At 37.3% G+C, this 16,353-nt stretch overlaps 1 protein-coding gene across 1 annotated transcript in view; it reads left to right on the forward strand.

Annotated features, from left to right (window-relative positions):
• The window catches only part of PREX2 (phosphatidylinositol-3,4,5-trisphosphate dependent Rac exchange factor 2), a 221,529-nt gene extending 208,117 nt beyond the window's left edge, over nt 1-13,412 (forward strand). The window contains 3 exon segments of the mRNA XM_028533661.2: nt 1,878-1,980; nt 5,312-5,379; nt 11,051-13,412. Of these exon segments, the coding sequence (XP_028389462.1) occupies nt 1,878-1,980; nt 5,312-5,379; nt 11,051-11,096 (217 nt within the window). The 3' untranslated portion in view covers nt 11,097-13,412.
• Nucleotides 13,413-16,353: the final 2,941 nt, after the last annotated feature.

Consider the following 16,353-nt stretch of genomic DNA (forward strand, 5'->3'; position numbering starts at 1 on the left):
TCAGACTATACTAGACTTCTGTAGTACAACCTCATAACCAGGGATAAATGGGTTATATATTCATCACATATAAGCAGTTGCATTATAGAACTTGCTTTCATTTGTAGGGAAAAACTAAACAGATCTAGAAAAATACATGTGTAAGACACCAAACCATAGGGAGATAAATGCAGACATGGAGAAAAGGCATCAAAATAATAATAAATTGAAAAATGAAGTAAAAACAGTATCCGAGAAACTTTAAACAGTATAAATTTAAACAGTATAAATTTAAAATTTATAAATATAAATTTTATATTTAAAATTTAAATATAAATTTTAGGAAAAACATCTAAAACTAATGAGCATTTTTATTAAATGTATACAAAACCTACCCTTGAAAAAAACACTTCAGAGGTTAGCACCTGAAATTATTAACAAATCGTTAACCACAGGCCCTAAGAGCTACTGGAGAGAAAGGTGTGAAAGAACATAAAAGAAGTCCTGATAGGCAAGGACCTACATCCAAGATGACTGTATCCAGCAAAGCTATCATTTAGAATGAAAAGACAGATAAAGTGCTTCCCAGACAAGGTCAAGTTAAAGTTCATCATCACCAAGCCCTTATTATATGAAATGTTAAAGGGACTTATCTAGGAAAAAGAAGATGATCAAAAATATGAACAGTAAAATGACAACAAGCTCACAACTATCAACAACTGAACCTAAAAAAAAAAACCAAACCAACAAACAACTAGAACAGGAACAGAGTCAGAGGAACAGAGATCACATGGAGGGTTATCAGCAGGGAGGGGAAGGGGGGAGAATGGGGAAAAGGTACAGGGAATAAGAAGCATAAATGGTAGGTACAAAATAGACAGGGGGAGGTAAGGAATAGTGTAGGAAATGGAGAAGCTAAAGAACTTGTATGTATGACCCATGGACGTGAACTAAGGGGAGGAATGCTGATGGGGGGGTGCAGGGTGGAGGGGAATAAAGGGGAGAAAAATGGGACAACTGTAATAGCATAATCAATAAAATATATTTAAAAAATAAATTTAAAAAAGAGAAATGTCTTAAAGGGAAGGAAAAGACACAAGGCTCACCAATCATTGAACTCAGGGACTGAGTTCTGAATTTTCTCAGGGCTGCTCTGGGCACCACATTCCTGTATAACTAATCAAAATGAAAGGTTCCTTTGGAAATTTTACAGTCTTTCAGATTGAGTCCAAGAAACAAGCTTCTTTTCCAATCAATTCTGATCTTAGTGAATATTAATTTCACTGTTTACTTTTCTAAGAGATGGAGCATAAATCAGCATAGATCTATTTTTGTAAATATGAATGAAAAATATTAAGTCATTTTTAAATTACATAAGTATCAGTAAACAATGCTCCCTGATAATAGAATTTATTATGTTTCTGCTTATTTAATTTTCTGTGTATAAACATTCTCATAAACATAGTTCATTATGGATTTGTTTTAAATTTAAATACTTAATTTTGGGCCCCACCAGTATAGCTCTTTAGAATCTATTTTAAACAGGTACTATGTAGAAAAATCAATGGTTTATTGTTTAGTTGCTTTACTTTTGCCTGGTGCTTTTTTATTTTGAAATTAGTGTAGGGGAGGAAAATTAAATTTTCTTCTACTCTTCCAAGTTATTAGCTGAGACCCTTGTAATAAGAGGCAGATTAATAAGAAAAAAAATAAACAGAAATTTTAAAACATCAAATCGTAAATATATAATAAAACATGTGTATATCATGTATTCATGGGAGGTACCCAAGGGAAAATGAGTGACTCTCCCAGGTGGTAGATTTGGGGGCGGCGTTTTCTGTCTTGAAGCGCTTACCAGGAACCAGTGGGATTTGACTTGCCCCTGCCTTTGCATGCAGGTGCACCCTGAGTGTGACAGTGGAGCAGGCCATCATTCTGGCCAGAAGCCACGGACTGCCTCCTCGCTACATTATGCAGGCTACAGACGTGATGCGGAAGCAGGTGAGCCTCACTCACATTGTAGGGAGTTGTTCTACAGGACCTGGGTTTTCAATGTTCGTTTGTTCACTTATCAGGTGTCTGACAGGTGCCTGCACGGCATGGGCATTTTTCCAGGCAGAGAGAGTAAGACATGAATAAGAAACAATCCCAGGGAAGAAGACCGCACAGATGTCCAAGAAACATAGAAAACCTGAATAAAAGGATGTCTAAGAGATTAACTGGAGGGAAAAGGGAGTTGGCCAGGCAAAATGAGCAGGGGTGGTTTGGGGGCAAAATGAGAAGGAGACATAAAAGGCCACATGTCACTTTCTGGGAATCGCAGGGAATAGATTGGGGAAGGGGTGGGGGAAAAACAAACAAACAAACAAACAAACAAACAAAAGTGAGGCCAGTGCTGGCCTGGGGTCTGCTGCATGGACATGAGGCACGGCAGATGCACGTACATCGGAGCTTCAGGTTGTGGACCCCAGACCGGAAGAATGAAAACCGAGGTTTCACAAGCTCCAAGAGGATTTGTTAAATGAAAGTTTGATACATGAGAAGCACATGACATTGTAGCTCAGCTGGAAAAGAGCATATACAGATGTAAATGTAGTGGGTTTAGAAAGAACTTTTTGGTGTGGATATACAAATTCAGTGTTAAAAAGTAGGCCAGGGCAAACTTGTGATTGGTTATATCTGGATTGGGGCTTGGGTGCTGAAACATACCGAAAGAGCCTAACCTTTCTGTTTCACTCTGTTACTATTAGATTAAGTTTGCAATCAAACTTGCAGAAGCCGTCTCAAAATTGTGGTTTATGGCAGACTGAGACTGTATTAACCTCTTTCAATAGTAATCTAGTAAGGGAGTAATTATGAGTTGGCTACATATATATTCTAAGTATATGGACTTAAACATTGAAAACCTTGAAATTCTCATAACTGAAAATGGGGATAGAAAAAATAGAAAAAGTTAAAACAATATTATGTAGGTCTTAATGACTTGTTTAACTGGTGTAAACCTCTTTAAAACATAATATATATATTGTATTTGCATTAGTACATGTTACTTTATATTTATAAAATATGATTTAAAAAGACTAAAATGTTACAAAGTTCCATATAAAACCCCTATTGATTTCTAATCCACACCATTTTTAGTGTTTATCACTCCATCTTCCTCCTATTGTTTTTGAATAAATACATTTAGAACTCTAACCCTTCCTCTGTTGCTTGTTTGTCCGCTTCGAGTTTTTATGACATCTCTAAATGGTTCTGAGAGACAAGTACTAATTTCTACCTTCTTTATGAAAGACTATGGAGCCCAGGCCCTTTCTTTAGAGAAACCGAGGTAGACCTTTGCAATGATCCTTCTGCTGCTGATCCTCTGACCAGTGTGCAGCAGTTTCAGGCAGTGGGATTACTGGCTGGGATCCAATCTGCAAGCCAACTCCTACCAGCCTGGGATCCCAGTAGTTGGGACGTAAGTGTAATGAAAGATATTCCTTTGGCCTTTCAACCACTGAGACTGTTTCCAGAGACTGAATAGAATATTTGCCAGGTTAATGATTTATATTTTCTAAGATCTTTAGTTTTTTTTTAGGGAGAACTTTTTCAGCATGATTTTTTTATTCTTATTTCTAATTGCAGTATAGTTTTCATGTACAGATTCTGTATATGTACTTTCCATAATTATTTTAATTAACTGCTTGAGTTAGAAGGAAAGATAGAAGGAAGGGTAATGTGCTTCTTATATATTTTTTTGTAATGATTATAATAATCTTCAGGATAACCAACTGATCTGATTAATAAAAGGCTGAGGTAGACACTTCCATTTACATTATAAACTTAAAGTTATTTGTCTAGTAAATTAAACATTTCAAGTAGTCTTTGGTAAAAGCCTACCCAAAAGTTCTTTTTTGACCACTTTAGTAAAAACTTGGATTTCCGAGGGTTCTGGTTCCTTAGCTACAGTATCAAGGTATCAGGGCACTGGACTGGGCACTAAGACCAAGGACCTGGGAGGATGCCCTTCTCGTCCAGTGCCTGGGTGGACACTCGTGTAGGCAGACCACCATCCCATCAGCACCAGCAGGCAAGTGCTGTAAGGGGTGCATAACCTGAGTTTATCAGGACAGAAGTCAAGAAACAAATAAAAAAGTATGTGAATTCTCTGTTCTACTTTTATAAACAACTTTGCTCTAAGTCTAAAATTACTTCAAATGAAGGGTTTTTTTGTTTAAAAAAACTGTCTAATTGCAATTCCTAAATTCCTTTCCATCTCTTTTTACTACCCCCCCCACCCCTTCCTCTCTTTGCTTTCCTGTATTTGGCCCATTTTGAGAGAATTTTTCTCTCTTCTTTTCTTCTTTCCTTCTTTCCCTTCCCGTAAGTTAGAATGTGGCAGCAGGAGAGAGCTGCAGACCTTTCTTCAGACCCCTCCTCTTTATCTGTTCTCTCCCCCACACTCTGGTGTTTTGTTCTGTGTGATAACTAATTCCCTATAGGAACTGAACAGTGATTATAGCTTCATTCATGAACCTGACAGATTAGAAAGACATTTTCATTACTGAAGTACATTATCTTTGTGCTATAAATTTTGAGGCAGAATTCTTGCATTTCAGAAATCTACGTGAATATGCCTGGTCCAGACATTGTTTTAGAACTGCATGGAAATAAAGAACAAACTGACAATAACCAGAGGTGGGGGGATGGGGATAATGGGGCAAAGAAGGGGAAGGGCCATCAAGGAACATGTATAAAGGACCCATGGACAAAGGCAACGGGGAAGGGAAGAACTGAATGCGGAAGATGGGGATAGGTAGGGTAGAGGAGAGTGATGCGAGGAAAATGAGGACAACTGTAATTGCACAACAATATAAACAAACAAACAAACCATTTTCTTGATAAATACTATAAAGTTTAAAATAGCTAACTTCAGTGAGGACAAAACAGGCACACTGAGCGATAGGGCTGTGGTTCCTGTTCCACAAAAGTGGAGGCACGGGATATTCACAACCTGCCCATTTCCTACTGTCTTACATAGTGCTTGCTTCTAGGAATAAAGGCATAGATGAAACAGTGAACAGGAAGCTGTATTTAAACTCATTTCAAGTGATTTAAATGGCTGTTGGAATACATACCCATCCCTTTAAACAATGTATCAGCATGTTTTGATTGTTCAAAGCATTCATTTTGAAACTGCTCAGATTATGATTTCTCTCTTACTCAACCAGTCTCCCTTGATGTTAAATACCTGGTTGGAATAAATATTCTACACTCAAATGTTAATAGTATGTTAATTACTAATGCAATGGAGAACTAAGAGTGGTTTTCCCTACCTTTTTTTCAGGGAGCAAGAGTTCAGAACACTGCAAAGAATCTGGGAGTCAGAGACAGAACCCCGCAGTCCGCACCCAGGTAAGTAAGTGACTTCCCAGCTCCGCGCTTTTTCCCAAAGGGCTTCCACCCTGTCCAGGGCAGTGTCTCAGTGAATGCAGTTGCTCCAGGCCATGCCCCATGTGGAACTGACGGTAGTCATAGCAACTGGCCTTGTAAACATTTTGTGACTAAATGTGAGAAGGCATAAATGCTCTCAGGGTGAAATGGAATTTTAGCTGAAGCAAACTGCGAGGAGCAAACAGCAAGTCCTGGCATTATTTTATTTTGTAGGTTTCATTATGAATTCAAAAACAAAACTCCACACAGTTGCTATGAAAATTTATATTCCAATGGCGTCAAACTACCAAAATGCCATTTTCATTTATACTTTTATGATCGTACATGCTATTTATTCCCCCTGGCATGATTGCGTTTCCCATCTATTTCTGTATGAAAAACTCCTATTTAACCACAAAACCCAACTTTGATGTTATTTCTTCCTTGAAGCCTTGGTTGAGTTTTCTGCCTCTTTATGCTTCGTTAGCATCTTCTGTATTGGTCGATTAGAACCCTGATTGTGTTGCGAGATATTGCGACATGTCTCTTTGCCCAACTTGAATAGGAATTCTTTGGAGGCAGGGGATATGTTTTCAATTTTGTTCATTGCTCATTATAGTGCCTATGTGTGAATATCTGATTTCAAGAATGTGTGAGTGAATGAATACATGAATGAATTAACATTTTGTTTGTTAGCAAACCAAATATTTAGAGTTTACATATCATCATAAGAAAGGATTCTAATCCACCTTTAAAAGAAATGAACGTGGCAATAGCCATCAAAGAAATATTGGTAATTTGATTTCCCTGGTGACATTAGGGTAAGCGGCCATCTGTCTTGAAATAGGACAAAAATTAGGTAATTTTTTTACATTTGGTTGCTTTTCTACATTTGCATTTTAATAAAAAGTAGGCTCCTCTAAGCACTGCCGCAGATGAGACACTCTTTGTTTCTGTGTACAAAGCAGTTACCAGCGTTAAAATGATAACCGCAGCATTTATGAAGTTATTCTTCATTCCGGAAAATCTGTGTGGGCAGTGAAAGTATTTTAAAAAAACAAAACATATTTTCCTTTAAAAATGGATGAAGCCTTCATGTTCTAATTGCATCTATTTTTAGTGCTGCTCCTAAACTTATTTAATCCTCAAGTCTTACTTATATTATCTTTCACAGTTTATTAGATGAATCTAAGACTCTCTTTTGCTAAATAATCACTCACCATTCACATATGCATTCATTTTCTAGCACCTGGAACAGATATGGTATATTTGGATAATAGACCAAGTGCACTGTTAAATTCAAAATAAGAAAACAAGATAATACCTCAGCAAGGTCTTCTTAGCTAGAGCTTATAAACAATAATAAACAGTGGGGTAGGATAAGACTTTAGCATCCTAATCAATAAACCAATAGAAGGCTGAATATAAGAAAAGAAAGTGATGAACTCACTTTTTTGTTTTTTGGGTTGTGTTTTAAAACACTTGAAATAAAACTCAATAAAATGTGCTAGTTATAAAGTGGACTTTTTTATTCAAGGGAATAATAGTCTTCAGAGAGAGAGAGAGCTAGAGTAACTTTTAAATTTTATTGTATTTATTCTTTCATTCACTCTACAAATATGTATTGAGGACCTAAGAAATGCAAAGCACTCTGCTATCCTCTGTGGGAAAGCTAAACATGAGATAGAAATAGTTTAACCACTCAAGGAGCTTTCACTTAAAGAGATGAGATGAAGTGAATAAAACTTAACTATAAGAATAGGTAGAAGGTAAGAGAGTGCTAAGGTCCACAAAGGGGCTGGGATTCCCTCCCAGCTGGGAAGGAGGATTCCTTTCCCAAAGGCATTTAACTGAAAAACACATTTGGCTCTTAAGGCCAGACCACCCACAGGCAAATCCAGGGTCCTGTTTCTGCAAATGTCTTCATGGAGATAAAGTTTGCTACCTCTGCCTGAGATAATATTTGACTCTAATCTCTAACCAATCTTTTCATAGTTTTTCTAAAACCATCTACTTTCTTTCACTTTAAAAAATTCACTCAGCAAACATCTATTGAATTTCAGCTATGCATTTGTAGGGGTCAGGTTCATTGTTAAAAACTAGAGATATAGTCTTTTCCATTAGTCACTGATATGAACAACAGAGTGGCAGTTGAATGAAATGGAAATAGTATACAGTTAAGAACTGTGGCAGAAATAGGCACAGATTGCCATGAGAATACAGAGAAGGGGGCGCATGCCTCAGCCTGGGGAGGGAGACGGGAGGAGCAGAGTAGCTCTGGCCCAGCCAGCATGGCAATAGATGTCCTATGCAGCTGATGCATTGAGGCCAAGGCCTGCATAACACATCCCACTTTGAAAGCTACACCGAGACCTCTGTGACTGATGGTTGAATGTGTTTAAAAAATGATGCAGAGTGAGGCTGGAAACCTAAGCAGGGGCTGGACCACAACGAGACTCATATGAGATATTGAAGTGTTTTGATTTTAACTTGAAGACTGTAGGGAGGTATTAATAAACACTCTTTGTATCTGGAATAGTTAAATTTTAAAATTTATCTCTGGCCACATTCAGAGGGTCCATCAGAGGAATGCTAAGAGGAAATGTAGGCAGGAGCTTGAATGGAGATTATAATAGTATTGAAGATAGAGATGGAGGAGGGATTAGAGAGATGTTTAGTGAACAGACTTAATAGTCTTTGAACACTAATTAGATAAAGAAGGAAGGGTTAAAGAAAGATCCTAGAATGGCCACCAAATCTTTGGCTTGGGTGACAAGGGGTTAATGGTTCTGGTCCCTGAGATAGAAGACACAGCAAAAAGAGCACCTATAGGGAACAGGTTGTAAACTCAGTGTGGTACAGTTCAGACTAAGGATCAATGGGACATCCATGTGGAGATGCTTTTGTGAGCAGGACAAATAAGGTTCATCCCCCTCCTTTCGTGCATTGGCTCTTCAGAGCAATAAGCATATCTTCACCAAGAACTAAATACCATATTTCAGATGGAATGGCATGCTAGTCTTATTTTCTATTGTATTACAAAATCTGTAAACTATTGTGTAATGAAAGCTTTATTTTTTTAATTTGTATAATTGAGAGGCATCATACTATAGTGGTTAAAAGTGACAAGATGGTTTGAGCCCCAGTTCTTGTTATGTGACCTTATTTAGTTAGGTTATTCATCCTCTGAGACACTTTAACGTTTGTATAATGGGGAAATTGCCTTGCGGCAGAGTATTGTTGGACTTTAGCCTTGGAAGAGACATTTGCTTTCTGGTTCCTTTGAACACAACTTGTATTTTGCCATGTACAAAGATGAAGAGCATGATCTATAGACTGCAGTTTGAAAGTTTTACTCTGCAGATTTAGATTTGGGCTGTATTGAAATACCAGCTGCAACAGGAAAAGAAGAAAGTGGAGCCAGGACCAAACCTTTTTTTGTGCAGGGCCACTGCTGTGCATGAGTGGAATGAGAAAAGAAAGGGCCCCCAAATTTGGGGCAAACAAAGACTGCCATTACCCAACAATTTAGCTGCCCCAAACCAAATTCCTCCATGCGGAGTAAAAGTCCAAGTCTTATTATTTCGTTTTACTTCCAGATTTCATCTGCTTGTTCTAAATTCCCAAAGTCCCACAATTTCCATTATAAATGTGTCTGAATTCAAATTACCGTGAGCTGCTTCCAAGAAGCCTCACAGAAGCTGAATCTGCCCAGCTCTGCAGTACCCAGAGCTGTTATTTCATTAGCTGATCATAGGCAGTAGCCTTTTCACCAGTTTGCAAAGCAGACATTTCAAAGACTCGCCTGCCCAGTGGCATTAGTTACATTCTGTGGGAACATGCAGTTCAAAGTAAACGACTGTGATGGCTCAGTCCAGATCTCACCAGGTAGGATGTCCTTCACCCACCTGACTGTGTCTGCTCTGCAGGAGGACACCTTCCCACTCACCAGGCGGCATGTTGGGAAATGAGAGGATAGGCATTCAAGAGGAAAAGACCTCTCTAATCATTCTGCTATCCCAGCCCTGGGAAGGCAGTTTGAAGCAACACCATAACCTTTAGCTGGGAAACAAAAAAGGCAGCTTTGAAGTCTTCCAGCTCATTTTAATGTATTCTTTTCTCCGGGAAGGATGAAATAGCCTTTCTGATGTGAGATATCCTTATTTCAATATTTGTTTTCTTCCTTGGAGTTGACGTGTGGAGCATTAAATACCTTCCAGACTTGAAGTACATTTTACAAACCTTCAAGGCATTAAGTTCTTCCATGTGTTTCCAGATTAAGAAAGTTCATTTTGTGAACTACATTTCTAATCCAATATTAAATCTTTCTCATTCTTTCTCTTTGGTTTAGAATTAGCATAGGATTAAGTGTTGAAGGGAGAAAAAAATTTTAATTTGCTAAGTTTGTCAACAACTCATTTAGCCCTGGGTTTAGAATGTTTTTAAAAAGAAGCAAAGTGGGAGCCTGCACCTTATGTTTTAGACCATCAGACCAAACTCTGAGGGAGAACCAGCATGGCCGTGAGCACAGCTGAGGACCACAGGTGGAGTCCAACATCCAGGCACCTTAAGCCAGCTGATCTCTCAGACTAAGCCTTAAATAATGGGTGTGCCCGATATGGTCACTATTGCCGCTCTGTTCCCTTTTGTTTTGGAGTTAGGATTACACCATTGGCAGGGGCAGTGAGGGGGCATGGAGCACAACTTGTATAATCCTAGGCCAGTTCCCTGAACTTTGCCTCAAGGCTGTATGGTCTCAAGCAACTTGACCTGGGACTCAAAGAGGGAACATTTTCCCATCTCCCAATGTCTCCACCGATTCAGTTGGATTCCCAGGCCTACTTGCATCTCCACCTGATTCTGTGGGCAGGTGAGAGGAGGATGGGCAAAGCTGGGCATACACTGTATTTTTTGGACCATAAGACGTACCTAGGTTTTAGAAGAGGAAAAAAATTTTTGAAGCAAAAAAATGTGGTAAAATATTTAATAATATAAATGACATAATATTTCAGCAATATCGATATAAACAGAACTCAACAGCAGCATTAACTACCATCGTTCCTCCCATACTTGGTGGGGGGGGTGCATCTTATAGTCTGAAAAATACAGTATATCTTAGGAAAACCAAGTAATTGTGCCTTCAGTGTTCAGGATTCAGGACTCGGCCATGCAGCCATTCCACACCAGCTGCCCGTACCACCAGATGGTACATAATGAAGCCAATTTCTACAACTGGTTAGAAAAATCGGTAGATCCCCTATGAGACAGGTGTTATCTTGCTACAAGATGATGATAGACATGATGGTAATTACAACAATGTCGTTTCGTGGAATTAGAGAATCAGTTTTGCCGCCAGCTAGAGGAACAGCAGGCACCGGAGCAGAAGCTGCCGGTGCCACAAAAGCAGCATTGCTCGACCAGTCATACTTGTGTGCAGAGACATGGGTGTCTTCTCAATAATAGAACTGAAATTCCACAGTTTGCTAATTCATATGCGATTTTTAGTGAAATAGGCAATATGGTAATGCCTCTCAAACCAAGAAATTATTGTCAATGTGTTTATTATACTAATGTATTTGTTATACTAATAAAAACATTTCAAGTACTGTCAATATGTCAGGCCTCTGTCACACTGTGTCGTGCCCCTTTCTAGGCTGTACAAGCTGTGCGAGCCGCCTCCCCCCGTTGGAGAGGAATGAAGAGAACCTCGAGGAACCAGGCGAGCAGAAGCTTCTGAACACTGGACTAAACAAAGGACTGGCGGGCTAAACATTCTCCACGCTATAAGAAAAAAGAACTTTTTCTCTAAATCTTTCACCATGGTGTAAATAACAAATGATCAGCCTGTACTTAGATACTTCTGCTGAAAATGGATAGACCTTCATTCACAACCTGGTCTCTCTCTGTATTGACATGTACTACTCATTTTAGGGTAAAATCTATCCCTGGAAATTAGGGAAAAATACCAGAGAAAAAATTTATTATCGTGCCTCTTCTACCATTTATTGAAATTATGTTATTGCATTTGGTTTTGTCTTCTCCCAGTAGGACCCGTAATAATGGATCTTTCCATTTAAGGAAGCTCGTCCCTGAAGAAACGTGGCCGCATTTTCTCAGACATACAGAAACATTACAGAAGCCACAGCTGGTATCCTCGGTTCTCAGTTCCTCTGTATCAGAGAAAGTGGTTTCTGTGTCAAAGGCAAAGAACTTGCTTTCTTCTCTGGAAGAGTGTTTTTGTCAGTAGAGGAGAAGAGAGTGATTGAGTCCTCTGGCAAGACCCTCTTCCTGCTGCTTCCAGGTTCCTTTGTGCTCCTGGAAGGTCCCAGGGGTCCCTGCTGTCTGCTGGTCTTTGAAGTGGGTGTGGCTGTCTTAGGCCACATGGGCAGGTGCTGTGTCAGGTGTGGCAGGGGGTGGGAAGAGGCAGGGACTGGGGAGGTGGGATGGAAGATGAGGGTAAAGGAGGGAAAAAAATGAGTTCATTTTTAAACAGTCACTTTTAAAAAGTCAACCTTTAACTTAAAAAATATACTTTCTAAAACTCTTAATTTTATTAAGGCTTTCTTATATGATGTCAGACTCTTAACAGAATACACCATGCTCAGAATTTTTCTATCATGGTGTATGTGTAAGGTATGAAAATAAAGCTTCATTTGTTGCATTTTAGAAGGACTATTAGAGACCTTGGTAATCCATGGGAGCACAAGGCATATTCTATGCATAGTGTTTATCATTTCTACATTGATAAAATAACATTGTTCTTACCATAGTGAATACAGTAATACTGAGCTCAAATCCATAATTTTCAAAATATTAAAATGTCCATATTGTGACTGTTATAATTTTATGAACTCAGACTAATTTAGTATGTGAAATGCTTCTCATAACTAAAGTATATACAAACCATTATTAAATTTTAATTTATAAAATTTGTTTATGGTTTTCAAGCTATCATTAAAAACCTTCATGACTAGCAGTTGTGTATTGAATAACAAAAATACTGAGTTTACATATGTATGAGATATTTATATACTGGTCAAGGTAATAATTATTGTTATTTGGCACAAAAGATCTTAATACTTTTGCAATAAGTTCATATGTTTAATAAAAAATAAAGAAACTAACATCAGAGTTTTCAAAGAAAAAGTTGAATACTTTGATTGTATTAATCAGATGATTTTAACTTAAATATCTATATTAAGCATATCTTTTACTTTTAGGGACTTTACATTCTCAATACTATCAGCAAGTAATCCTAAAGTTCCATGATATTAGTAAATTGTGATTTTCCCATACTGAAAATTTGATTATATTCCATATAATCAAGAGTTGATGAGTGAGCAAAACTGATTAACTAGCAGGTACTTTTCATATTGTCATTTGTGTTTTCTAACCATGATCCTGGAAGTAGTAATCTCTCAGAGGGATGAAGGGGTCATTTGAACATTTTGGTGACACTTGCTATGTTCCAGGGGGCAAATTATCTGCTATGGTGATATGTATACATTAGGATGTTTTTAAAGACCTACACTTTTTGTAATATAATGTTTTTACTATTATTTTAAGGGTTAAACATAGTATAAGAATTGCATCTACTTTAATAAGTGCTTGGCATTTGTTAAATGCTCCAAAGTTAGTAATGGCTTATATTATCATTAGTCACTGTCATGTTTTGTTATAATAAACATTGTAGAAAACAGTTAAGTTTTAACACTATGTGCCAAGCAAAACATCCCAATGCTTTACCTGCACTTTGTTGTTACTGCTTCACTCATCCCCATAATGACGACCTGAGGTGGTACTCTCTTCATAACCCCCTCTACACAGTTGAGGAACTGGAGCAGACAATGGTCCAGTGACTGGCCCAAGACTATGAGACTGTCAAGTGGTAGAACCAGGATTTGAACCCAGGAAGTCTGCTTCTTATTACCATCAGAACTGTTGTAATGTTACCAATTACTTGTTACTACAGTAAGAGTTACATGAAATGTGTTGCCATTAAATTATACATCTTATATTGAGAAAAAAAGTGAATGAATATTTGTAAAATACCTTTAATATATGAAAATCTTAAGATTGCCAGGACATTTAACCATTCTGAATACACATTTTGAGGTAACTCAATGTTGTTGCAATCTGAAAAGAAAGTATTCCTCAAATTGAAGGTAACAGTTTTAGGTATGTTTTGAAAGTCTGGAATAGTACATCATATAAAATTTGACTATGATTCTAAAGCAGTGGTAATAGTAATAAATATCTGATTAATAAATGAATAAAACAATTTTCAATGCTCTGATGTACCTCTGTGTGACACTGGACATTTAACTGGCTGTGAGTTTTTAGAATAGGTTTACCTAAATGCTCATATACCCCTCTACAACCAGTGCACCTTTAAGCGTTGCTGAAGCCTGCCAGTAGTTCTTCCATGTTCTGTGTTTGGACATCCTACCTCTCTCTACCAAAAGGGAAGGTCATGCATAGAAAATTGGTATCTTAACTTGGGACCTCTTCAAAATTACGAGTTAATGAGTAACTCCTCATCAGTACATCCTAAACATTGTATTATATCTTACAAAGATTTCTAACATCACACTTACAAAATTTAATATTAAGCATATGAGCAATTTTAGGGACTAGAATTTTACATATACTCCCATTACTCCCATTATTATTTACATATACTCCCATTATTTAAAATGGGAGAAAAAAGGAAAAAGAAAGTTAATTTTCATACTCTTTTTCTCTATATTTTATAGTAATGTTTACTTTAGAGTATAAGCTTTATTTTAGGAGCCAATATCCCAATATAAGAAGTCTCATACTATTTTCTGTCTCTTTAAATAAAATTTTTTTCCAGTGGCCACTTAGATTCAGTTGCAGCCACAATGTTTCATTCACAACTAGTTTAAATCCCATGACACTATAATACATAGCCGACCCTGAACAACACATGTGTGAACTGTGCAGGCCCACTGACATGCAGAGTTTTTCAATAAATGTGTACAGTGCTGTAAATATATTTTCTCTTTTTTATGATTTTCTTAATATTTTATTTTCTCTATCTTACCTTATTATAAAAATATAGCATATAATGCATATAACATACAAAGTGAGTATTAATCAACTGTTTATGTTCTCAGTTAGGCTTCTAGCCAACAGTAAGCTATTAATAGTTAGGTTTGGGGGAGTCAAAATTTATACAGGGATTTCTGATTGTGGGGCCTGAGCGGGTGTCTGTGCCCCTAAACCCCCACATTGTTCAGGGTCAACTGCATATGATATTGTAATGACATTGGTTCTCACTCTACTCATTTAAATTTTGTGATAGTTAAATTTAGAAAGAAATAAAATTGATCTTGACACTAACTGTAAAAAATGAAGAAAGTACATGGGTATAAAAACCCTGATGGGTACGTTAACTAATGTAAAAAAACAAACTATTTTCAACCCTTTGGGAACATATATTATATAAGAAAAATGGTATTTATTAATGTGAAAGCATTTGGTTGAGAATTAGTTACTCCATGGATTTGGAAATAATATATTTGTACTGAAAATACTAAAGTATTCTTCCATTATTTCCTGTAGGTTTTTTTTCTATATAGCACAATTTAATGAGATTCCAGGGCATATTTTTATTCCCTTATATTTTTGAAAAACAATATTGGAATTTTAAATGAATCAACTTTACATTTTACTTTGCAGGTCATATTTTATGTTTTTTTTAATTAGTGGTATTTACTAATTTTGAAATTAACTTTAATATGTGACTAAATTATTTCTGAACTTTTGGAAACTTTATTTTAGAAGACTTACTTGTAAGTGAATTGGTGCACTAAATTACAGTTTCCTTACTTACTCAAAGTCAGTAGTAGTTATTTCATTAACATGTAAATGTATTAACCAATTTGCTGAATGAATTTTTAGGTGCTCTGCTAACATATAAAGGCAAAGAGCTTTGAAATGGTTTAGGATGATCTGAACTTGATTAAGAAAATATTCTGTACTCTACTAAGTTTTTGAAGTTTCCCTGACAAGCCTCAGACTGCCTGACCCGCAGGAAGCTGAAGAGGCGGGGCAAGTTAGGAGAGGGGCCTGCGCCAAGCACGGGCTCAGACTGATTCCGTTGTATGTAATGGCCACAGTTTTCTTAGGTGCCACAGTTCCATAAATGTTGCTGGTTAGACTTTGGTTTTAGAAAAATGTTACTGCTTCAAAGGTACCTTGAGCAGTGATCCCAGAGTTCGTGCTGCCAGGTTGCGCATGCGGGGAAGTTCGCTCAGCCTGTGCCTGTTCCATCTGTCCTTACACAAACACGTGGCCCGCTTCACTCAGGACAGCTGGCCTCTCTCACTGAGAAGAAACGCCCGACGTCTACTAAGTCTACTAGTGTATATAAAATGCATTTTATATACATTTATATTCACTGCTTTTCATTTTTATAGTGACACATAGAAATGAGATTCTTTATGTCTTGTTTTGTATGACGATACGATAGAAGGAGTTGTGTATTGCATGTCTGCTCTGTAGACGTCAGAGCTGTCTCCATGTACAGTAAGAGCTCCTGATACAGCATCTTTTTGCTCACAGACAGTAGTTTGCCACTCAGTCTAGAATCCATTTACCCAACTTTGCTGCCCAGAAGAAGTAGATGATTAAATAAAAGTGTTGAGTTTTTAAATGATATCTCTACTAGAAATAGAAAGCTTTGTATAGTTAATTTTGGGTGTAAATAACTGAATAAGTGCCACTCACGTGTGTATTCATTCAACAAATGTGCTTGAGATCACTGCAGAAGGCAGAGCACCTGGGCTTTATTTATGTGTCGGATGTGTTTGGTCAACACCTTCTCAGTGTCTCTTCTGTGTTAATGATGGCCTATGTTTGTTACTTGAAATAACATTATTTGTAATGCAAACCTATTCTAATACCGTTGAGGTATATATACTGTATTAA

Source organism: Phyllostomus discolor, chromosome 7 (assembly GCF_004126475.2).
Source record: "Phyllostomus discolor isolate MPI-MPIP mPhyDis1 chromosome 7, mPhyDis1.pri.v3, whole genome shotgun sequence".
Lineage (NCBI taxonomy): Eukaryota > Metazoa > Chordata > Mammalia > Chiroptera > Phyllostomidae > Phyllostomus > Phyllostomus discolor.